Source organism: Neofelis nebulosa, chromosome 15 (genome assembly GCF_028018385.1).
Source record: "Neofelis nebulosa isolate mNeoNeb1 chromosome 15, mNeoNeb1.pri, whole genome shotgun sequence".
Classification (NCBI taxonomy): Eukaryota; Metazoa; Chordata; class Mammalia; order Carnivora; family Felidae; genus Neofelis; species Neofelis nebulosa.
Genome location: NC_080796.1, coordinates 64,292,580 through 64,314,163, shown reverse-complemented (window position 1 = coordinate 64,314,163; position 21,584 = coordinate 64,292,580). Strand labels below are relative to the sequence as shown.

General features: G+C 45.3%; 1 protein-coding gene across 3 annotated transcripts in view; it reads right to left on the bottom strand.

The window, feature by feature from the left end:
- Positions 1–21,584, bottom strand: part of MTARC2 (mitochondrial amidoxime reducing component 2) — a 39,542-nt gene that overhangs the window by 4,948 nt on the left and 13,010 nt on the right. Inside the window, exons 5-7 of one of the 3 annotated variants that reach the window (XM_058700068.1) lie at positions 7,275–7,336; positions 7,116–7,187; positions 4,659–4,789 (exon numbers count right to left, since the gene is read on the bottom strand). The exons of 1 other annotated variant lie outside the window; for it this stretch is intronic. In XM_058700068.1, the coding sequence (XP_058556051.1) occupies positions 4,663–4,789; positions 7,116–7,187; positions 7,275–7,336 (261 nt within the window). In that variant the 3' untranslated portion in view covers positions 4,659–4,662. The remainder of the gene's footprint in view (positions 1–4,658; positions 4,790–7,115; positions 7,188–7,274; positions 7,337–21,584) is intronic. One more of the 3 variants, XM_058700069.1, reaches the window with a different exon arrangement.

Sequence of the window (21,584 nt, the reverse complement as noted above, 5' to 3'; positions counted from 1 at the left end):
AGGTGAATTCTCGATCATGGCCCTTTCCATCAGCTTCCACCTAATCATTCGTTCCACATTTGGGGGCCCCCATCCGATTGACAACAGACACCATGATGTGCTTTTTCAACGTACAGCCTTCCAATGAAGCACAAACATGCTTATTAACAGACCCAAGTTTATTTTTAGTTTCTCTGTAATAAGGAAGCCAAAGCAGATAAACCTAGATTTAATAATTAATGTTCCAGTATTTTATCTCATTTGGAAATAATCTAGATACTCAAGAAATTTAACTTAGCAAAACTTGTTTCAGTTTACAAAAAGATTTGGGGAGACTAATTGTAAGTACACACACCATAATATAGAACTGTTGTGAAAAATTGCATCTACAGGCTCTTATTTCAAATTTATATCTAAATTTATATATAAATCAAATTTATACCTAAGTCATTTGCTCTGTTACAAAGAAAACCACAGGCCCAAAATGGTATCACTTGGGGTAAGGCCTCAACTCAGTAGACTGAGGCTTAAAACCTAATCTAATTGCCCCAGAAATGTAGTTTTAATGAATCAGTCAGGAATTTTCTGATGGGGACCAAGGAATCACCACCTAGGCCCTCTCCATCCCCCAAAGGAAGCTGAAGTGACCTGCATGACAAGACCTCCTGTTCCTGCCTGGAACTATCCTTTTCTTTTGCTAATAACTTTCTTGCCCACCCCCCCCCCACCACCATTTCTATAAAAACCCTCCATCTTGTACAACTCCTCGGAGCTCCCCACTACTTGCTGGATGGGCTGCTGCCTGAAAAGCTAGTTAGATCTTCAAATTTATTTGGTTGAACTTTGTTTTTTAACAGCTCCCAACAATTATGTATAGATTAACCGCAAAGGGGCATCTGGGTGGCTGAGTAGAATAAGCGTCCAATTCTTGGTTTCAGCTCTGGTCATGATCTCATGATTCATGGGATGAGCCCCTAATCAGGCTCTATGCTGACAGCTGTGGAGCCTGCTTGGGTTTCTCTCTCTCCCTCTCTCTCTGCCCCACTCCCACTCATGCTCGTTCCCTCTCAAAATAAAATAAACAGAAAAAAAAGATTAACCACAAAAACTATGAGACATGAGGAGAACTTATTCATTCTCCCAAGCTATTATGCTTTTGTTTACAAACGCTCTAAGTGATAACAAGTACTTATTTAGCTAGTAAACTCAAGTAGGATAAAAGTTTTATATTTAATATTGATAACTCTAAAGACATGTCTATTTTAATAGACCAACAACCTTGGGTTAGCTTTAATACCAAATATTTCCTCAGATCACGTGAAGCTAGAAAACATTTGGGTTAGTTTCTGTCTTTTCTGGAGTTCTAGAATGTCCAATCCTTACAAATGCTTGCCTTCACACCAACCAAATGGAGCTCTTTTACAAATTAATTTTAGCACTACCATCCAGAGGTAGGAAAATATGTCACATTCATAACATACACACAAACGCACAGATGTAAAAACCTTACAGTTACTAGTATTGCTGACGAAGAGCTTTAAGATTTGTATCTGTGTCTGGAATTAAGGAGGCCTGCTAGAGTTTGGGCACAAGTGCCCTTAGAGTAGTTTGTATTTTCAAAAAGGCCTCTCTTCTTTTTTCTTTTTTCCCCTTAGTCTTAGGTACCTGATTGTGGGCTATGCTTAAATTTCAAAGACATGATAAGATGTGTACAACTTTAAGGAACACAGAAAGAATGGAAGGTCTGCCAAGGACTTTTGTTTCCTTAGGCCAATAACTTATAAGCTTTTTGAAATAGACAGGAGCAGCTTTGGGATTGGTAAAGGAACAGGTGAATTTTGAATTGCCTCTAGAGCTGACTTGTATTTTGCAAAAGATCTGTCAGATAAGGACGGCTGTTTTCAATTCCTTAAAAAATTTGGATTGCAACTTAAATGATAGTAGGGGTTGATCCATGCATCCAACTACATTATCCCCAATTTGCTTTTCTCCCTCTTGGTTTATAGTTTGAATTTTAAATATTTCTGGCAGGAGCGCCTGGGTGGCTCAGTTGGTTAAGCATCCAACTTCAGCTCAGGTCATGATCTCGCGTATTGTGAGTTCGAGCTCTGGGTCAGGCTCTGTGCTGACAGCTCGGAGCCTGGAGACTGCTTCCGATTCTGTGTCTCCCTCTCCCTCTGCTCCTCCCCGCACCCCATGCCTCTTGCTCTCTCTCTCTCAAAAATAAATAAACATGAAGTATTTCTGGCAGTACTGAATAACCCCCCTTGGATAAAAGATGGTCCTCAATGAGGGGGCAATGGATATTACCTTCCCCAAAGCTAGAGTCAGTCTCAAGGACAGCTAAAAGAAAGAACCAACAACCCCAAATTCCAGACAGGCAGAAAGCCAAGACCAGTTAAACAAAACAAGACAAGCAGAAAGGCAATGGTTACCCCTGGGAGAGAAAGGATCTACAAACAACAGGTTTGGATTTGGAAAGGAAGGGGCAACATGAAATTGTATTTTTCTCTCTCAGCTGGGCACTACAGACAGATTCAGAAGAGCTGATTCTGGTAAGAATGTTTACCCTTTGCTGACTTCTGCCAGTCTTCCTAGGAGGCCCTTTGCAATGATGACAATAAAAATCATGGCTAATATTTACTGAGCATTTCTTATGTTTCTTGTAGAGCCTGCTTTTAGGCAACAGGCTTGAGCTATGGAAACTTGAACAAGGCAAAAGGGCCCCCAGCGAACACGGAGCTGGATGCAAACAGGCTCGTTAAGCTTTAAGCCCTAACTATCTACTTAAAATTGGCCACAGTTCCTAACACTGCCAAAAAGGGGGAAATTCCACATGTCCCCACACTCCATCACTCTGCTCTATAACTATAGCCCCACCACCACCACCACCACCTCATGACAGACAGTCCCTCCTCTGGGATCTCGCCCCTGCTCCCTTGCTGTGTATTCAATAAACTTCTACCTCCTTTGTTCTTCCCTGGGTAAATTCCTTCCTGGCCCATGCTAGCTGCCCCCACCTGAGATGCCCCACATTTCTGTTGTAATGCTGCAACTTTATGTAAATTAATCCTCAAAATCACTTTGATTGTTTTAGGGAGAACTATCTGTATTCCCACTTTGCAGATAAGGGTACTAAGGCTAAGGGGTTAAATAACTCAACCAAGTCAGGAAATGGAGCTGCTAGGATCCTGAACCCAAGTCTACCCGCTGCTGGATCTAGACTGTCTGGACTGTTGCCCCACATTGTCCTCAAGGATTGTCAAGTGAGGGGCACCTGGGTGGCTCAGTCGGTTAAGGGTCTGACTTCAGCTCAGGTCATGATCTCATGGTTCGTAAGTTCAAGCCCCGCATCGGGCTCTGTGCTGACAGCTCAGGGCCTGGGGCCTATTTCAGATTCTGTGTCTGCCTCGCTCTCTGCCCCTCCCCTGCTCATGCTCTATCAAAAATAAACATTAAAGGGGCGCCTGGGTGGCTCAGTCGGTTGAGCGGCTGCCTTCGGCTCAGGTCACGATCTCGCGGTCTGTGAGTTCGAGCCCCGCGTCAGGCTCTGGGCTTGATGGCTCAGAGCCTGGAGCCTGCTTCCGATTCTGTGTCTCCCTCTCTCTCTGCCCCTCCCCTGCTTGCTCTCTGTCTCTGTCTCTCTCTCAAAAATAATAAACATTAAAAAAAAATTTTTTTTAAATAAATAAACAAACATTAAAAAAAAAATGATTGTCAAGCGAGAAGGTGAGAAGGTCAGGCCAGAATTAGAAAGAAGGATGGTCAAGAGTTTCAGACATGAGGTAACTCAGTCTGGTTCAAAACTCAGTTCAAAACTCAGTTCAAAACTCAGTTTGGTTTTTTGAGAAGAGTTATTTGAGAAAGTCTTCCAAATGACTTTATTTCTATAATTTGGGGGTCAGGCATTATGCTCCAGGCATCAAGGTTTTATTTGGCCTGATGAAATCAGTGTGAGAACATTATTTTATACCTCACGATTCAGAATCCAGGCACCCTGATGCACTGATACTTTTCAAACTTTAAATCATATTTAAAAAATAAATTTTTTAGGGGCTGGGTGACTCAGTTGGTTAAGTGTCTGACTTCAGCTCAGGTCATGATCTCACAGTTCGTGAGTTCAAGCCCCACATCAGGCTCTGTGCTGACAGCTCAGAGCCTGGAGCCTGCTCCAGACTTTGCGTCTCCCTCTCTCTCTGCCCCTCCCATACTTGCACTCTGCCTCTCTCTCTCTGAAAAATAAATTTAAAAAAATTTTTTAATAAATTTTACAAAAAGTATTCAATGTTTTTCTCCAAGTTGGTATTGAATAATGAAGCACTTCCCTTCATTTCACTAACAGAGACAGAAAAAAAAATCAATACAGAACTCTGGTGACCTGCTCACCTTTATTTCCTTATTCCTTAATGAACTGAGAACATCTACCTGTCTTCTGCTGGGGCCCCTGCGTCAGCATTTTATAAGCGAATGGGAAGTGTGAGAGAAGCCCAGTTGGACTAAATCAGATTGGTGAGGGAAGAAAAAGAAAAGGCACTTTTCCAACTCCCAAGAGCAGGACCCAGACCGCTCATTCTGCTAAGAGTTAAAGCAGCAAAACATAAAAACATCTCAACACCGGAGAACGTGGCCGTGGCTCTGAGGCGCTGCGTTCCAGCAGCAAAGCCGGCCCTTCGCCATACCATGTCACGGTACCATCCGATACACGGGGTCACCAACGTTCAAGCTGCCGACTTTCTCCACTGAGTAATAGACCCCAAAAAGTGGGGACGACTTGTAGATCTGCTTCTCAGAAGGATCACACAGGCGGTAGCTGAAAGAAGCAAAAATTCACCGTCAGGCACAAAAGGGAAGTAGGAATCTAAGTGCTCTCAACAGAATTCAGGTTTTTATCCTCAAGGCCTATAAATAAACAGCAAGCCTTTTCTGCTCCTTGGACAGAGAAGTCTGGGGGCGATTAGTCAAACCGCACATAATCCTGGTTTTTCAAGAAGCATCCTCAGAGCCTAACCAATTTTTCCCTGGCTTCAGCTTGAGGCCAAAAAGAAAAAAACTTGTATGTGTAACTCAAAATAAGTAGTACATTAAAAAATAAATAAACGAGGTGGCTGGGTGGCTCAGTCGGTTAAGCGTCCGACTTCAGCTCAGGTCATGATCTCACAGTTCGTGGGTTCGAGCCCCACGTCAGGCTCTGTGCTGACAGCTCAGAGCCTGGAGCCTGTTTCGGATCCTGTGTCTCCCTCTCTCTCTGCCCCTCCCCTGTTCACACTCTTTGTCTCAAGAATAAATAAACATTAAAAAAAATTTTTTTTAATAAATAAATATGTGGAATGTTTGCATGTATATCTCCAACTTCACAACTGTCTGCAACAAATGCTCACCCAAGCTCGAAAAGGAACTGCCCTGAACTCTCCAAATCTTCTGTTCAGGGCATCTAAGTTTTAAGTACTATGCTTTCCACCCCGTAGGTTTACAAGCCTAAAGCTGAGTTTCTTCGGTGAACAAAAATGAAGACACAGATACAAATGGCATGGGGCCTGGGGGGCCTGGGGGGCTCAGTCGGTTAAGCATCTGACTTCAGATCAGGTCATGATCTCACAGTTCATAGGTTCGAGCCCCACATTGGGCTCTGTGCTGACAGCTTGGAGCCTGGAGCCTGCTTCCAATTCTGCCTCTCTCTCTCTGCCCCTTCCCCACTCACTCTCTTTCTCTCTCAAAAACAAATAAACATTAAAAAAAAATTTAATAAAAAAAAATGGCATGGGGCTTGACTACTGGCAAAGTGTTTTTTTTTTTTTTTTCAAAAGCCCTGGCTAAAGAAAACTAACTGAATCTCAAAAATCAAAAAACAACTGTATATTTGAATAATAGACCCCAAAGAGTGGGAGTCTATCATTAACCTCTTCTTCTGACTTAAACCCATTGGAAACAAATAACAAAACAGACCAAAGGGAAACAAAATAGAATACACCTCCCCAAAAACTGTTAACTTAGTTTTAAAAACACGTTCTGCATTTATAACTAACGTCAACCCAAATTCCTTAAATATCAAAACAAAACACCCTGCCATAAAAGAAGTTCCTCAATAAACAGACAACTCATTGTGTTCCAGTATTTCTAATATTTCATTATACAACTTCAATTCGTCTCACATTCCTTGATGTTGAGTCTAATAAACAAAAATACTTACAGTATTTGAGGTCTTAATTTAGAAATACATATTGAATGTTATTAAAAATTGATGTGAGAGGGGCACCCGGGTGGCTCAGTCGGTTAAGCGTCCGACTCTTGTTTCAGCTCAGGTCGTGATCTCACAGTTTTGTGAGTTCAAACCCCACGTCAGGCTCTGTGCTGGCAGCTTGGAACCTGCTTGGCATTCTCTCTCTCCCTTTCTCTTTACCCCTCCCCTGCTGGCTTTCTCTCTCTCAAAATAAATATATAAACTTAAAAAAAATTGATGTGAGAGGTATGAAAATTTCAAAACATAGTATTATACAATTAAAAATGTCAAAAGTGGGGGCGCCTGGGTGGCTCAGTCAGTTAAGCGTCCGACTTCAGCTCAGGTCACGATCTCACGGTCTGTGAGTCCGTGAGTTCGAGCCCCACGTCGGGGCTCTGGGCTGATGGCTCAGAGCCTGGAGCCTGCTTCGGATTCTGTGTCTCCCTCTCTCTCTGCCCCTCCCCCGTTCATGCTCTGTCTCTGTCTCAAAAATACATAAACGTTAAAAAAAAAAAAATTAAAAAAATGTCAAAAGTGGAGCACCCGGGTGGCTCAGTTGGTTAAGCATCTGACTCTTGATAGCGGCTCAGGTCATGATCTCATGGTTTGTGAGATTGAGCCCCGAATCAGGCTGTGTCCTGACAGTGCGGAGCCTGCTTGGGATTCTCTCTCCCCCTCTCTCTCTCCGCCCTTCCCCTGCTTGTGCGCTCTATCAAAATAAATAAATAAACTGTAAAAAAAAATTGCCAAAAGTACCAGAAGATTAGTCCATAAAAAAAGAGGCGGCAACTTCCACTAACCAACAGACACATACCAACCAGAAGGTGGAGTGAAAGGTGCTCACACAGGGCACCTACACCCACAGGTAATTCTAGGACGGGGATAACATTAAAAGTACATTGGACACATTGCGGTTTACCTCTTCAGGGTTTCCAGTGGCTCCTTCCTGTCTATCACTCCGGTATCTGGGTCCACAGTGGTCAAAACGCACCTGTCATTCAAAAACCAAGAGTTAGGTAGAGCCACAAGCCAACGAACGTGCCACACCCCAGAGGTTGACTCTCGAGAGAACGCTTACCTGGGGCAAGCCAAAACCCTTTTCATCTCTACACCGCCAATGAGGAGCTCATCCCAGGTATCCTAAGAGGAAAGGATAGGTCATCTTGTGATTTCATTCGTCTTCAAAGCAGTTTATTCTTTGGCTGCTACCAACTATGGAGCAAGAAGAAGGCAGAGAGCAAGACACCAAGAAACATGTCCCAAAGGGACGCGAGGGAAGACAGCACATCGGTGTCCAGGATCCAGCTCCTCCCTCACGGTCTCAGAAACCGGACTCTATCAGTATGGCAAGAACAGACCTTATTTGGGGGGCAGTTGGCCATGAGAATCATAAGCGAACTAGAAGGGCAACTTATTGATATATAATGAGAAATGTATAACTTGCAAGACAATCCCACTTTGTCCTTAATAGCTAAGCTACAGTGGAAGCCAAGTTAAAATCTGATGGTTCTTTGGGGGCATCTGGGTGGCTCAGTTGGTTAAGTATCCAACTTCGGCTCAGGCAATGATCTCACGGTTTGTGAGTTCGAGCCCCGCATCGGGCTCTGTGCTGACAGCTCAGAGCCTGGAGCCCGTTTCGGATTCTGTGTCTCCCTCTCTCTCTGCTCCTCCCCTCTCTGCCCCTCTGCCTCTCTCTCTCTCAAAAATAAATAAACATTAAACATTAAAAAAAATCTGATGGTTCTTTGACAAGTGGGACATCACCCAAGGGAAGTCAGTTATGAGATTCACACATTCAACACTTCCACATCCACGGAGAGGCAGCCTGCCCTGGGGGTGGGGAGTGTGGGCAGAGTCCAGAGTTACAGGCCCTGCCTTGCTTTCCCGCCCTTGAACAGTGAGCAGTGCCTACATCTGCCTCAGGGCTTTAATAAATCCTCACAACTTTGAAGAAGGAACTATTATGATCCCCATTTTGCACAAAGAAACACAGACCTGCAGAGATTGCAAAATGTTCTCAGGGTCACAGCCAGCTAGTTTTGAAAACTTCAGATTCTGAGGGCAGGGCTTCTAACCACCCAGCTTGTAAATCAATCTCTGTCTCTATTCATCTGTCTACACATACACATATGTACATGTATATACACACAGATGGAGATCATACAGATGACGTTATATATACATAGATATATATACTCATACACACACACACACACAGCACACACGTATAACGAGGGCATGTTATAGGACTCTCTTGCTAACAGGGAGCCATCTGTTATTGTATCACGTGTGATAAGAATGTCCCTTGAGAACTTGTTTCCTGCTCTCAACCCAAGTGAGGTTTGGAAGCCACAGGTCCAAGGGATTTGGTGAGAAGTCAGTCTCCAGGTAAGGAAATGAGGCATCATTTCGTCTCATCTGGTCCTTTACTCCCCCTCAGGGGACATGAGAGTTTCTGCTGGAGGCAGGGCAGAGCAGTGGGGAGGGACTAACATGTAATGTTTCCTCTTCCACCCCGATAACCAGGTTCCAGTCATGCTCTGGCGCTCTTGCAGGGGTGCATTAACCCTCCCAGGCCTAGCGGGGTGACTTAGCAAACACAGGAAAGGCACTCCAGTACCTAATGGGGTCTTTCCACCTCACAAATCTACAGGATACAAGCACAGCTGACGTAAAGCAGTCTCTGTGGATGCCCTGGGTTCCCACCCACCATTTATGAAAGCAGTGCTGTAAGGAAATAAAGTCTGTGTTCCTGGGGCGCCTGGGTGGCTCAGTCGGTTAAGCGGCTGACTTCGGCTCAGGTCATGACCTCGCAGTCCGTGAGTTCTAGCCCCGTGTCGGGCTCTGTGCTGACAGCTCAGAGCCTGGAGCCTGTTTCAGATTCTGTGTCTCCCTCTCTCTGACCCTCCCCTGTTCATGCTCTGTCTCTCCCTGTCTCAAAAATAAATAAAACGTTAAAAAAAATTAAAAAAAATAAAGTCTGTGTTCCAAACCAGCAGTCGACGGATGAACTACACAGCCCTCCTAAAAGGCAAGGATCACCAGGTAACAAACAGAATCTCTGTACCCTATCTATTACGTGCCCTATGCGAACAGCAAAACTGCAAGACAATCAGAACAGGTGGTTCACCTGGCAGAACGTGACCGCCCCCCTTACCTCCCCCACTCCCCCACCTTCCACCACCATCCCCCACCAGGAGCGTGACCAGGAATATGGCCTCTGCACAGGTAAGTGCACAGGTAAGTGATGGGCGTGGTGCTACCCTGGCCTGGGGGCAGCCCAAAAGGGTGGATTTGGCCACACTTGGCCACACGAGGGTGCTGCGGCCCAAAGAATGTGAGCCCATAGGTTCCCAGAGGGTTGCTCGCCCTCAAGTACCTCCCTTCCAATGCCTTCGTACAAGGGATGGTGAATTTCGTACTTTAAGCCACAGATCTGTGGAAACTCCACCTCATGACTATGATATGAGGCAGGAAAGTCTGAACAGTTCAGTTGGGGTTCCTAGCTTAATAAAACAGATTCAATCTTGGTCTTTCACTCTTAGAGAACTGCAGGACCCAGTTTAGAATAACATATTGTCTGCATTCACAGAAACTGTCTGAGGCTCCCCAGTTCTAATCACATATGAAAATATTAATAACTTTATATAATAACATCACTCTCATCCTAATCTGATCATGGTTGGCATTTTGGGTGCAAAGGGTTACTTACAGTAAAAAAAACACTAAGCAAGTTTAAATGTAATTAGTAACTCACTTCTTAGATGAAAATAATAAGACCCCCTTATTAAAATTAGTTTGAATTGAGAATGCATGAAATTAGGGGCGCCTGGGTGGCTCAGTCGGTTAAGCATCTGACTTCAGCTCAGGTCATGAGCTCATCATGGTCTGTGAGTTTGAGCCCTGCATCAGACTCAGTGCTGACAGCTCAGAGCCCGGAGCCTGTTTCAGATTCTGTGTCTCTCTCTCTGCCCCTCCCCTGCTCATGCTCTGTCTCTATCTCAAAAATAAATAAAAACATTTAAAAAAAATTTTAATAAATAAATAAGCATTAAAAAAATTTTTTTAAAAAGAAACCCTGTGGCATTCTTCCTACACACACACACACACACACACACACACACACACACACCACGCACAGAGTGTCCCTTTCTCTGGGCTCCCTCGAGTGTGGTTACACATCTCAGCCCTTATCTGTACCTCAACCATCCAGCTACTGAGCCCTTGATCCTGCTTCGTCCTGAGACCCCTGCAGTCAGACACAGTGACTTCATTTCTGTAATTTCAGCATCTATCTCAGAGATGAGCACCCAGTAAACTCTCGATAAACGTCTGTTGCAAGCATGAGTGCTCCAGAATCTAGGCCAATGTGTAAACTTGCAGGGAACAAGTTTCCTTAGCTGAAGTAAAACTCCACCTCACAGCCAAACTTCCTTCACGGACTAACACAAGATGCCATACACTAGGAATTAGCAATTTACATGAGATGCGACTTTTCACTTAGCAGATTTAGTAAGGATTACAGGCATCGATGCTGGCAGGGGCATAAGAAAAAAGGCGCTCTTCTGCTCAGCTTGTGGGAACAAATATTGGTATGATCGGTATGCTTCTGCAAAGCAATTTGGCAAGATGTACGGAAAGCCTTGAAAGTTCTGACTTAAGGGCGCCCGGGTGGCTCAGTCAGTTAAGTGTCCAACTTCAACTGAGGTGTGACGATCTCATGGTTCGTGAGTTCCAACCCCTTGTCGGGCTCTGTGCTGGCAGCTCGGAGCCCGGAGCCTGCTTCGGATTCTGTGTCTCCCTCTCTCTCTGCCCCTCCCCTGCTTGCTCTCTCTCAAAAATAAACATTAAACGGTATTTTTTTTATTTTTTTTTTAACGTTTTATTTATTTTTGAGACAGGGAGAGACAGAGCATGAACGGGGGAGGGTCAGAGAGAGGGAGACACAGAATCGGAAACAGGCCCCGGGCTCCGAGCCGTCAGCACAGAGCCCGACGCGGGGCTCGAACTCACGGACCGCGAGATCGTGACCTGAGCTGAAGTCGGCCGCCTACCCCACTGAGCCACCCAGGCGCCCCTAAACGGTATTTTTAATAAATAAATAATAAAATTCTGACTCAGCCTTTCTTAAGAATCAGTTGAGAAATGTAGGCAAAGACTGTTTTACAAAGCTGCTGATTATTTAAGGGGAAATGGAAAACCACCTACAGGCTCAATCACAAAAAAATGGCTAAGTGAGTCATTGCATAGTTCAAAGATACACTAATACAGAACCACAGAGGAAGTGGTTCTTTTTTTTTTTTTAATTTTTTTTAATGTTTATTTATTTTTGAGAGAGAGAGAGAGAGACAGAGTGCGAGCAGGGGAGGGGCAGAGAGAGAGGGAGACACAGGATCCAAAGCAGGCTCCAGGCTCCGAGCTGTCAGCACAGAGCCCGACGCGGGGCCTGAACCCACAAACTGTGAGATCATGACCTGGGCTTACGTCAGACACTTAATCAACTGAGCCACCCAGGCGTCCCCAGAGTAAGCCACACTTAAGAAATTACCTTTATGTCAAAAAAAAAAAAAAAAAAAAATTAACTTTATCTGAAAAAGATTCTTGAATTGAATCATTGAAAAGCTTTCCCCATCTCTGCAGCCCGGGTTCCAGATTCTCTCTCGAGGCTTTCTCGTGTATGCTGGAGAACACTGGCTGGAGACGCAGTGCGTTTTATCCTGAAAGTGTAAGTCTCCTCCTGTTACACGCTGGCTGGTGTATGTTCCTACAGAATCAAAGGAGACACACTCCTGTAAACCTCCATGCATAACAAATGTGCCAGGAGGAATTTGTTGTTTGGGGAAATCCAGGCAGAAGGGCAGGACGGAAGCCTCAGCCTTTCTGCCAAGCTAGCTTCCATTCCCTGGAGGCCGCCGAACGTAAGCAACGGCAGCCACAAGCTACAAAAGTGGAAGGGGGAGACCCTGAATCCTGGCTGCTTGTGCATCTCTGAGGTGCATGCTGGGTTGGATACTCTTTGGGGCTGATGCGGCTGAACCTGTCCCAGGCTCCTCTCAGGGAGGTGAGAACCACGAGGTTTCCAGTGCCTCGTGGACGTGAGAGACCCCAGTCTCCCCTCAGGCTCAGCTCCTGACGGATGCTAAGGGGCCCCACACCCACCAATAGCAGAGTCGGGGAGAAGCGGCCACCAGTTCCATTCCCAAAGGCAGCAGCCTGGGGGCTTTGAACTGCCTTCAGCACCCACGGCCCACACTGAGAATCACAATCCTCCAGCAGACGAGAGAGGGGGATGAGTGGGGGGGGGGGGAGTCCCCCAGATGACTCCTACCTCCACTATTCTTCCATCACTACCTCAGCATCTGTATTTGTGGGCTATTCTCTAGGGTAGCTTTTAAAGCAAATGGCCACTCTTCGAGGATACAGAGAAAGAGGAACCCCCGTGCACTGTTGGAGGGAACGCAAATTGGTGCAGACACTGTGGAAAGCAGTGTGGAGGTTCCTTAAAAAGTTAAAACTAGAAGGGGTGCCTGGGTGGTTCAGTCGGTTGAGCGTCCAACTTCGGCTAGGGTCAAGATCTCGAGGTTCGTGGGTTCGAGCCCCGCGTCGGGCTCTGTGCTGACAGCTCGGAGCCTGGAGCCTACTTTGGATTCTGTGTCTCCCTCTCTCTCTGCCCCTCCCCTGCTCACTCTCTCTCTCTCTCTTTCTCTCAAAAAATAAACATGGGGCGCCTGGGTGGCTCAGTTGGTTGAATGTCTGACTTCAGCTCAGGTCACGATCTCATGGTTTGTGAGTTGGAGCCCCGCGTCGGGCTCTGTGCTGACAGCTTGGGTCCTGGAACCTGCTTCGAATTCTGTGTCTCCCTCTTTCTCTGCTCCTCCCCTGCTCACACTCTTGTCTCTCTCTCAAAAAAAATAAAGATTAAAAAAATAAATAAGCATTTTTAAAAATTTTAATTAAAGTAATAATAAAAAAATTAAAAATAGAATTACCATATGATCCAATAATTCCAATACTGGGTATTTACCCAGAGAATATGTAAACACTGATTCAAAAAGATACATGCACCCCTATGTTCATCGCGGCATTATTTACAGTAGCCAAGATCCGGAAGCAGCCCAAGTGTCCATCAATACATGATGGTCACAAAAGAGGTGCTGTACGTTTACAATGGAATATTACTCAGCCACAAAAAAGATCTTGCCATTTACCACAACATGGACGGACCTAGAGGGTATTACGCTAAGTGAGATAAGTCAGACAAAGACAAATACATACGATTTCACCCATGTGGAATATAAAAACAAACAAACAAACAAACAAAATAGGGACTCCTCGGTGGCTCAGTCAATTAAGCATCTGACTTCGGCTCATGTCATGATCTCACGGTTCGGGAGGGGATGGGTGAAAGAAGTAAATGGGATTAAGAGATACAAACTTCCGGTTACAAAATAATTCAGTCACAGAAATGAACAGTACAACGTAGGGAATACAGTTAATAATACAGAAATAATGTTGCACTGTGACTACCCTGATCATGGTGAGCACTAAAACGCAGAATTGCTGGACGACGATTTTGTACACCTGAAACCAACATAACCCTGTATGGTAAGTAGACTTCCATTTTAAGATAAGTACCTTACCTGTGATGCATAAATGTGTATGTTTGTGGGATCATACCTGCTCAAAGGGAATACCCACGTACTTTTGTCATTGAAGGCTTTTATTTCCTTCGTGATCTGAAAAGTTAACATATCTACAGGCACAGGTAAAATATGTTAAACACGATTCGGTAGCCAGATCCCCGCCCCTAATTCAGTTCAACAGTTTAAAGGTTTGCTCATTCAGGACCAGCGATAAGTAAGAAAAAGACAGTGAAGAAGATCTTGAGAAACCAACCTCATGTGATTGATAGAAAGATTAAACGTGCTCACTTATAAAAAAAAAAAAAATGGAACGTAGAATGTACAAAGGAAGTGTTTGTTAAAAAAAAAAAAAAAAAAGCCAAGAAAGAGGTCATATTGGAGAGGTTTGAGAGATATTTGTGATAAAGTGCCTTTACTGATCTCTCTCTCTCTCACACACACACACACACAGCCTAACAGAAGAAAAAGACAAAAGAAATTATACAACATTAGGGCTGCAAAGAACCTTTAAAATCTGTTAGCAAAATTTGTCAACTTTAAAATCAGAAAACAGGGGCGTCTGGGTGGCTCAGTCGGTTAAGCGTCCGACTTTGGCTCGGGTCATGATCTCGCGGTTTGTGGGTTTGAGCCCCGCGTCAGGCTCTGTGCCGACAGCTCAGAGCCCGGAGCCTGCTTCGGATTCTGTGTCTCCCTCTCTCTCTGCCCCTCCCCCGCTCATGCTCTGTCTCTCTCTCTCAAAAATAAACACACGTTAAAAAAAAACCTCTTAATAAAATCAGAAAAGAGTGCTCAGAGAGGAGTAAGGTCAAGCTCACAGAGTGGCCCCTCTGGTCTCCACATCCACTTGCAGCTCCTGTAATTATCTTGCTCCCAGGAAGACCCCAGGCCAGGGGCTCTGCAGCCTGGCTGCAGGCTGCAATCATCAGGGGGGCCTTAAAAAGGCTCCTCTGCCCAGGCCGCCCCAGGGACCCAGCATCAGGCCTGTGTAAACCCCTCCGATGTGATGTGTAGCCAGTTTGGAAACAGCTGCCCAGGAAGACCTCAACACATTCCTTCTTAGCCAACATCCGCTCATCTTCCCGGCCATGGGCTTCCCAGGGGGTGTTTCATTTGCCCGGTGGGTGCAGTGGAGGACGAAGCAGTGTGGGGCCATGCGGAATCCCACAGAGGTATTCTCATTTCATCGTGATCAGAAAGGAGCTGAAGCCCTAGGATTTGGCTTTCCATTCTTCAGCTCCCCCTTTTCCCGGACCCTAAACATCTCTAGAGTAAACGCTTCAAGTTACTGAGATGTAAACAAAAAGGCAAACGCATAAGGAGCTCTCCTTAAGTCAAGGTACCGACTCCACTAGAAAATTCTTTAGAAATGTGGGTTACTCTGCCCCCTACCCAGGAGTCCTGTCTCCCTTTTCATCATTTTGGCTTTTGTAAATAAGGACAGGCTTGTGCAAGGGCCTTGCTTGAGGCTCCTAACAAAATGGGCAGGTCAGGAAAGCAGCCCAGACGAGGGCATGGGTCCCCTCACTTGAAAGGCAAGCAGGAATCGCCTAAGGGGGGCTGAGTGTGGCCCCTGAATCCGCACCCACGTTCCTCAGGCCTCATCTTGGTGCTTTTCATTCATTCAGAAAGAAAAATGACTGTTTGAGGCTTTCAGCTTGCTTCTAGCAAAGTCCATGAACACGAGATTTGGGCTTAACTTCTTTCTGCCAAAGAACATTATGCCACAGCACAAACTGTCACCGGCCACAGGCCAGTTAGGCGACGTGAGGCAAGTAACTCAACTTCTCTGAGTCTCAGCTTCCACAGCTCCATAAGAGAGGTGAAAACACTACCTTCTTCGATGACTACCGAACATTTTTCACCCTGAACCAACGTAAAACATGACATCTTATAACTGCCGAAACTCGGAAGGAACCAAGATATCCTTCAGTAGGTGAATGGATACGTCACCCTGTGGTACGTTCCGACAACAGAAAATTATTCAGCGCTAAAAAGAAATGAGCTATTAAACCATGAAAAGACACAGAGGAATCTTAAATGCGTATCACCAAGCAAAACAAGCCAATATGAGAAATCTACATACTGTAGGATTCCAAACATGGGACACTGGAGAAAAGGCAAAACTGCAGAGACTATAAAAAGCTCAGTGGTTGCCAGAGGTGTGGGGGTGGGGCGGGGAGAAGGTGAACAGGCAGAACACAAAGGATTTTTAGGGCAGTGAAAACACTCTGCAAGTTTTACAGTGTTGGGGGTGTCATTATACATTTGTCCCGACCCGCAGGATGTACCACAGCCAGAGAGAACCTTCAGGTGAACTGTGGACTTTGTGTGACCATGATGTGTCAGTGTAGGTCCATCCTTAGTAAAAAAAATGTATCATTCTGGTGACCAACTTTGCTAATGAAGGAGGCTGTGCATATGTCGGGGCAGGGAGTCTATGGGAAATCTTCACAATTTCCTCTCAATTTTATTGTTAACCTATAACTTCTCTAAAAAAAAAAAGTCTTGGGGTGCCTGGGTGGCTCAGTTGGTAAAGCGTCCAACTCTTGATTTTGGCTTAGATTGTGGTCTCCCGGTTCGTGAGTTCCAGCCCCACGTTGGGCTCCAGGCTGGCAGTGCTGTGGGGCCTGCTCGGGATTCTCTCTGTCTCCCTCTCTCTCTCTGCCCCTCCCCCACTAGTGCATGTATGTGCTCTCTCTCCTTTAAAATAAATAAATATTTAAGAAACAAAAATAGGGGCACCTGGGTGGCTCAGTTGGTTGGGTGTCTGACTTCGGCTCAGGTCATGATCTCACGGTTTGTGGGTTCGAGCCCCGAGTCAGGCTCTGTGCTGGCAGCTCGGGGCCTGGAGCCTGCCTTGGATTCTGTGTCTCCCTCTCTCTCTCTCTCTCTCTGCCCCTCCCCTGCTCACGCTCTGTCTCACTCCGTCTCTCAAAAATAAATGTAATTTTAAAAAAAATTTTTAAAGAAAGAAAAATAAAAGTGTTTTTTAAAAAATTACATTAATAAAATAAAAATCACATTTCACACTGTTTCTTAATGTTCTTTCACACACACATACACACACACACACATGCATGCACACAGCAGATATAACTTAAACAAAATTTTTGCAAAACAATTTTTTTTAAGTAGGCTTCATACCCAATGTGGGACTTGAACTTACAACCCTGAGATCAAGAGCCACATGCTCTTGGGCTGGCTCAGTAGGTTGGGCGGCCGACTTTGGCTCAGGTCATGATCTCACCATTCGTGAGTTCGAGCCCCAAGCTGGGCTCTGTGCTGACGGCTCAGAGCCTGGAACCTGCTTGGGATTCTCTCTCTCTCTCTCTCTCTCTCTCAAAATAAATAAACTTGAAACAAACAAAAAACCAGATACCCCATGTGAACCTCCGGCATAGTGCCTGTGACTTAACACACACATGACAATTGCGAGTGTTGTGGTTACTGTTGTTTTGTTCCTGTTTTATATGGTGTTCTTATCATTGCTACTTCAGGAATCCCTGAAGCCAGGCAGAGGACGTTCTTATTCCAGGATGGAGACTTCTAATCTAAGCCCCCAAATAAAATCCCAACTCGTCCCAAATCAGATTTGGGGGAATGAAAATGTGGGGGATGATGGTTTGCAAAAACGTTATTTTTCAGCAGCTGCAAAGGAGAGAGTACTGAGAACCCCCAGTCCACACAGCCAGGGAGTGATGAGGGTCAGGACCCAACCACAGCCGCCTGGCTTCAAGACCTACCACCTCTCTGGAAGCTTCTGGAAGAATAGAAGTGACAGAGTGACAGTGACAGGGAACACACCAAATCTCTGGCAGGCTCTCCCCAGTTCTTCCATACTGTGGAGTGAGAAAGGATATGAACAACATATTCCGAGGGGAAAAAAAAAAAAAAAAAGCCAAGTCCTGTTCACCAGAATAGTGAGCAAAGTTCGGGAAACACTGACCCCTGCAATGGCCAACCACACAGATAAGAAGCATTAGTCAATTGTCCTCTTTTTAAATTCCACTGCTCTGCCTTCCCAGAACCCTCACGCACTGCACTGGCCCAAGAGACGCCACCTTTGAAAATGTGCTTACTATTCGGAGTTACGTAGAAAAAAGCACAAAGTACTTTTCGGGTCACAAAGAGTAAATGTTGCACAATGCATTCTACTATTGCTCTGGATTTTTGCAATAAATAATGGCCTGACTTTTTGCACCATGCTTAGATTTGCTATTTTTTTATTATTAGTTGCTCTATTAAATATTTATGAATGTTATCATTAATATTTCATACAGTCCCACTAATTGAAAGGTTTTGGTTGTACAACTGCACCGGGTAGACAGGTTAATGCATCAGGCCCTTAATTATTGGGCTTCCTAATTTCAGGCAGAATAAACTGACAACATTAGCATCATTTTATACCAAGGATTTTTTAAAATGTGTACCATCAGAGGACTTTTCTAGAAAAAGAAGAGTATTCTGCCCGGGGTGCCTGGGTGGCTCACTCGGTTAAGCGTCCAACTCCGGCTCAGGTCATGATCTCGTGGTCTGTGGGTTCGAGCCCCGCGTCACAGGCTCTGTGCTGACAGCTCAGAGCCTGGAGCCTGCTTCAGATTCCGTGTCTCCCTCTCTCTGCAACTCCCCTGTTTGCACTGTGTCTCTCTTTCAAATATAAATAAACATTTAAAAATAAAGAAAAAAAGAGTATTCTGCCTTAGGTATTATGTCAGAAAGCCCATCACCATGCAGGAATAAAACAGAGAACACAAGGTCACTTAACATTTTTTTTAATTAAAAAAAATAAAACTCCACCTACTCAAATTGCCTAAGAGGATGAGATTAGGCTCACATTAGCCTTAGGTTCACTTTGACAAGTTATAGGAGAACAAAAATTCTTAGCAAATTCCAGGAAAGCAAAAATCTTTAGCCAGGAATCTGGCTATAGGGCATCTTTTTGGGGCGCCTGGGTGGCTCAGTTGATTAAGCATCCAGCTCTCAGTTTCTGCTCAGGCCATGATCTCACGGTTCATTAGTTCGAGCCCTGAGCCACACGTTGGGCTCAGTGCTGACCGTGCAGAGCCTGCTTGGGATTTTCACTCTGTCTCAAAATAAATAAACTTAAAAAAAAAAAAAAAAAAAAGTATCTTTTCTTCTTATTCCCCTGGCTCAAAATCTTACTAAAATTAGTATCTTCAGGGGCACCTGGGTGGCTCAGCCGGTTAAGCGTCCGACTTCGGCTTAGATCATGATCTCACAGCTCTTGAGTTCGAGCCCTGAGTCAGGCTCTGTGCTGACAGCTCAGAGCCTGGAGCCTGTTTCCAATTCTGTGTCTCCCTCTCTCTCTGTCCCTCCCCTGCTTGCACTCTGTCTCTGTCTCTCAAAAATTAATAAACATTAAAAAAATGTTTTTTAAATTTGTATCTTCAGTAGAGATAAATCAAGAACAATTGTATTCCCTAAAATAAAATTCCTCAGAAAATGATGGAGCAATTATAGGATTCCTGTGACAGAATTTCTGCTTCATGTACTAATTTCTTTTTTGTTTTTTCTTTTTTTGAGAGAGAGAGAAAGTGCGGAGAAGGGGCAGAGAGGGAGACAGAGGATCCAAAGCAGGCTCCGCGCAGACAGCAGAGAGCCCGATGTAGGGCTCGCACTCCCGATCCGTAAGATCGTGTCTTACTTCGGACACTTCGACTGAGCCACCTGGGTATCCCCACGGACTAATTTCTAATCCAATTCCCAGCCACTTGCATTACCGCAGAGCATGCATCATCTAAGGGCTCCACCCTCGTGCACACTACTAGACCACGGGGGAGAAACAGGCAGGTTAGGCCCCTCTCTTGCACCAGACCCCTTCTAGGCCCTGTACCTAACAGCTATTTTCTTTTCTGAAGGAAGCCCCCCAGATTGTATCAACTCCAAGTCCCACAAAATCTGGATTTATTCCTGGGGACAAAAATTGAGACTCTTCCCTCAAGGTGCCGACAGCCCAAGAGCATCAAGGTCCCTTCCTGTCCTGCCTCATCTGTAGCCACTGGCATGAGACTCCCGAGGGCTGGGGCCTCCAGTACGGTCACGGGCCTTATCACGAATTTCATGAGGGCTCCAGGTAAGGCCCACTAATCTACAGCTTTTCAAAAAGACCCTCTGGTGATTAAGCACCGCACTGGTGTTCCAGTCTTGGGTCTCCCTTCCTTTCCGGGCACATTCTAGAGAGCTGCCAGAGTAACAGCAAGCCTGGCACACTGTGCTCCCCTCAGTAACATCTGCTTGAGGGATATAAATACGAATTGCTTCCTTGTTCAAAACCATTACCTGCTTTCAATATCCACAATATAAAATGCAAACCCCTTGGCCTGGCGGGCTCCAGCCAGCTCTGGGTCCAGCCTCCTCCTGCCACTTCTCTTTCGCCCCCAGAGTTCTGTGCTTCTGAAATGCTCCCAGGCACCCCTCAATGTCATGGCCTCTCGTGCTTTTAGGTCTTCAACTGGCTGCCTCTAATACCCACAACGACCCTCGCTCACCCTTGCAGGCACACAGCGCATACACAGCTATACACATACACAGCATGGCTTCGAGGTGGCTTGATCTGACCCACCCCCACACCCCCCTTCGACAGGCAGACTTAGGCAGTTCTACTTCGAAACATCCTAGGCACCAGCTAAGCATGTGCATTACAGTTCTTCTCATACCAAGCTGTCATTGCCTTGAGGCTCTTCTGCTCATATCAGGGAATTCTGAAGGGTAGGATCTGTATCTTTTCACCTCTGTATCCAGGGCTCCCAGCCACAGTGCCTGGCCCATTATAGATTATCAATTTGGGAAAAAAAAAAAAAACATTTTGGGGACACCTGGATGGCTCAGTTGGTTGAGCATCTGACTTTTTTTTTTTACGTCTATTTATTTATTTTTGAGAGAAAGGGAGAGCACAAGTGGGACAGGGGCAGAGAGAGAAAGAGGGAGACACAGAATCTGAAGCAGGCTCCAGGCTCTGAGCTGTCAGCACAGAGCGTGACACGGGGCTCAAACCCATGAACCGTGAGATAATGACCTGAGCTGAAGTAGGATGCTTAGCCAACAGATGCCCCAGGCATCTGACTCTTGATCTTGGCTCAGGTCATGGTCTCACAGTTCATGAGTTCAAGCCCCACATAGGGCTCTGTGCTATCTGCTCAGAGCCTGGAGCCTGCTTGGGATTCTGTCTGGGATTCTGCTTGGGATTCTGTCTCTCCTTCTCTCTCTGCCCATCACCTGCTTGTGCCCTCTCTCTCTCTCTCTCAAAAAATAAATAAACTTTAAAAGAAAAACATTTTAATGAATGTAAAGAGAACTTATAGGAAATAGATAATATATGACAGGATAACATCAACAAGTAGAAAACTTCTGTATACACTGCTATTTTTTAAATTACCAAACAATAAAGTGCCTACGTATGAAAGAATTTATACTACACTGGATGCAAAGATTTATTCTTTTTTTTTTTTCTTTCTTCTAGAGAAAGAGCAAACACAAGCCAGGGAGAGAAGCGGAGGGAGACAGAGAATCTTAAGCAGGCTCCACGCTCAGCATGGAGCCCATAACCCTGGGATCATGACCTGAGCTGATATCAACGGATTGAACCACCCAAGGGCCCCTCAATACAAAGGTTTATTCTAAAGGACAACACTTATCAGCAAATAGGGGCACATTTTACTCGCACAAAAGGAAATGTGGCCACCCAAGGGGGCAATGAATGGAGAGCCTCTCCCCTCAGAGTCAGC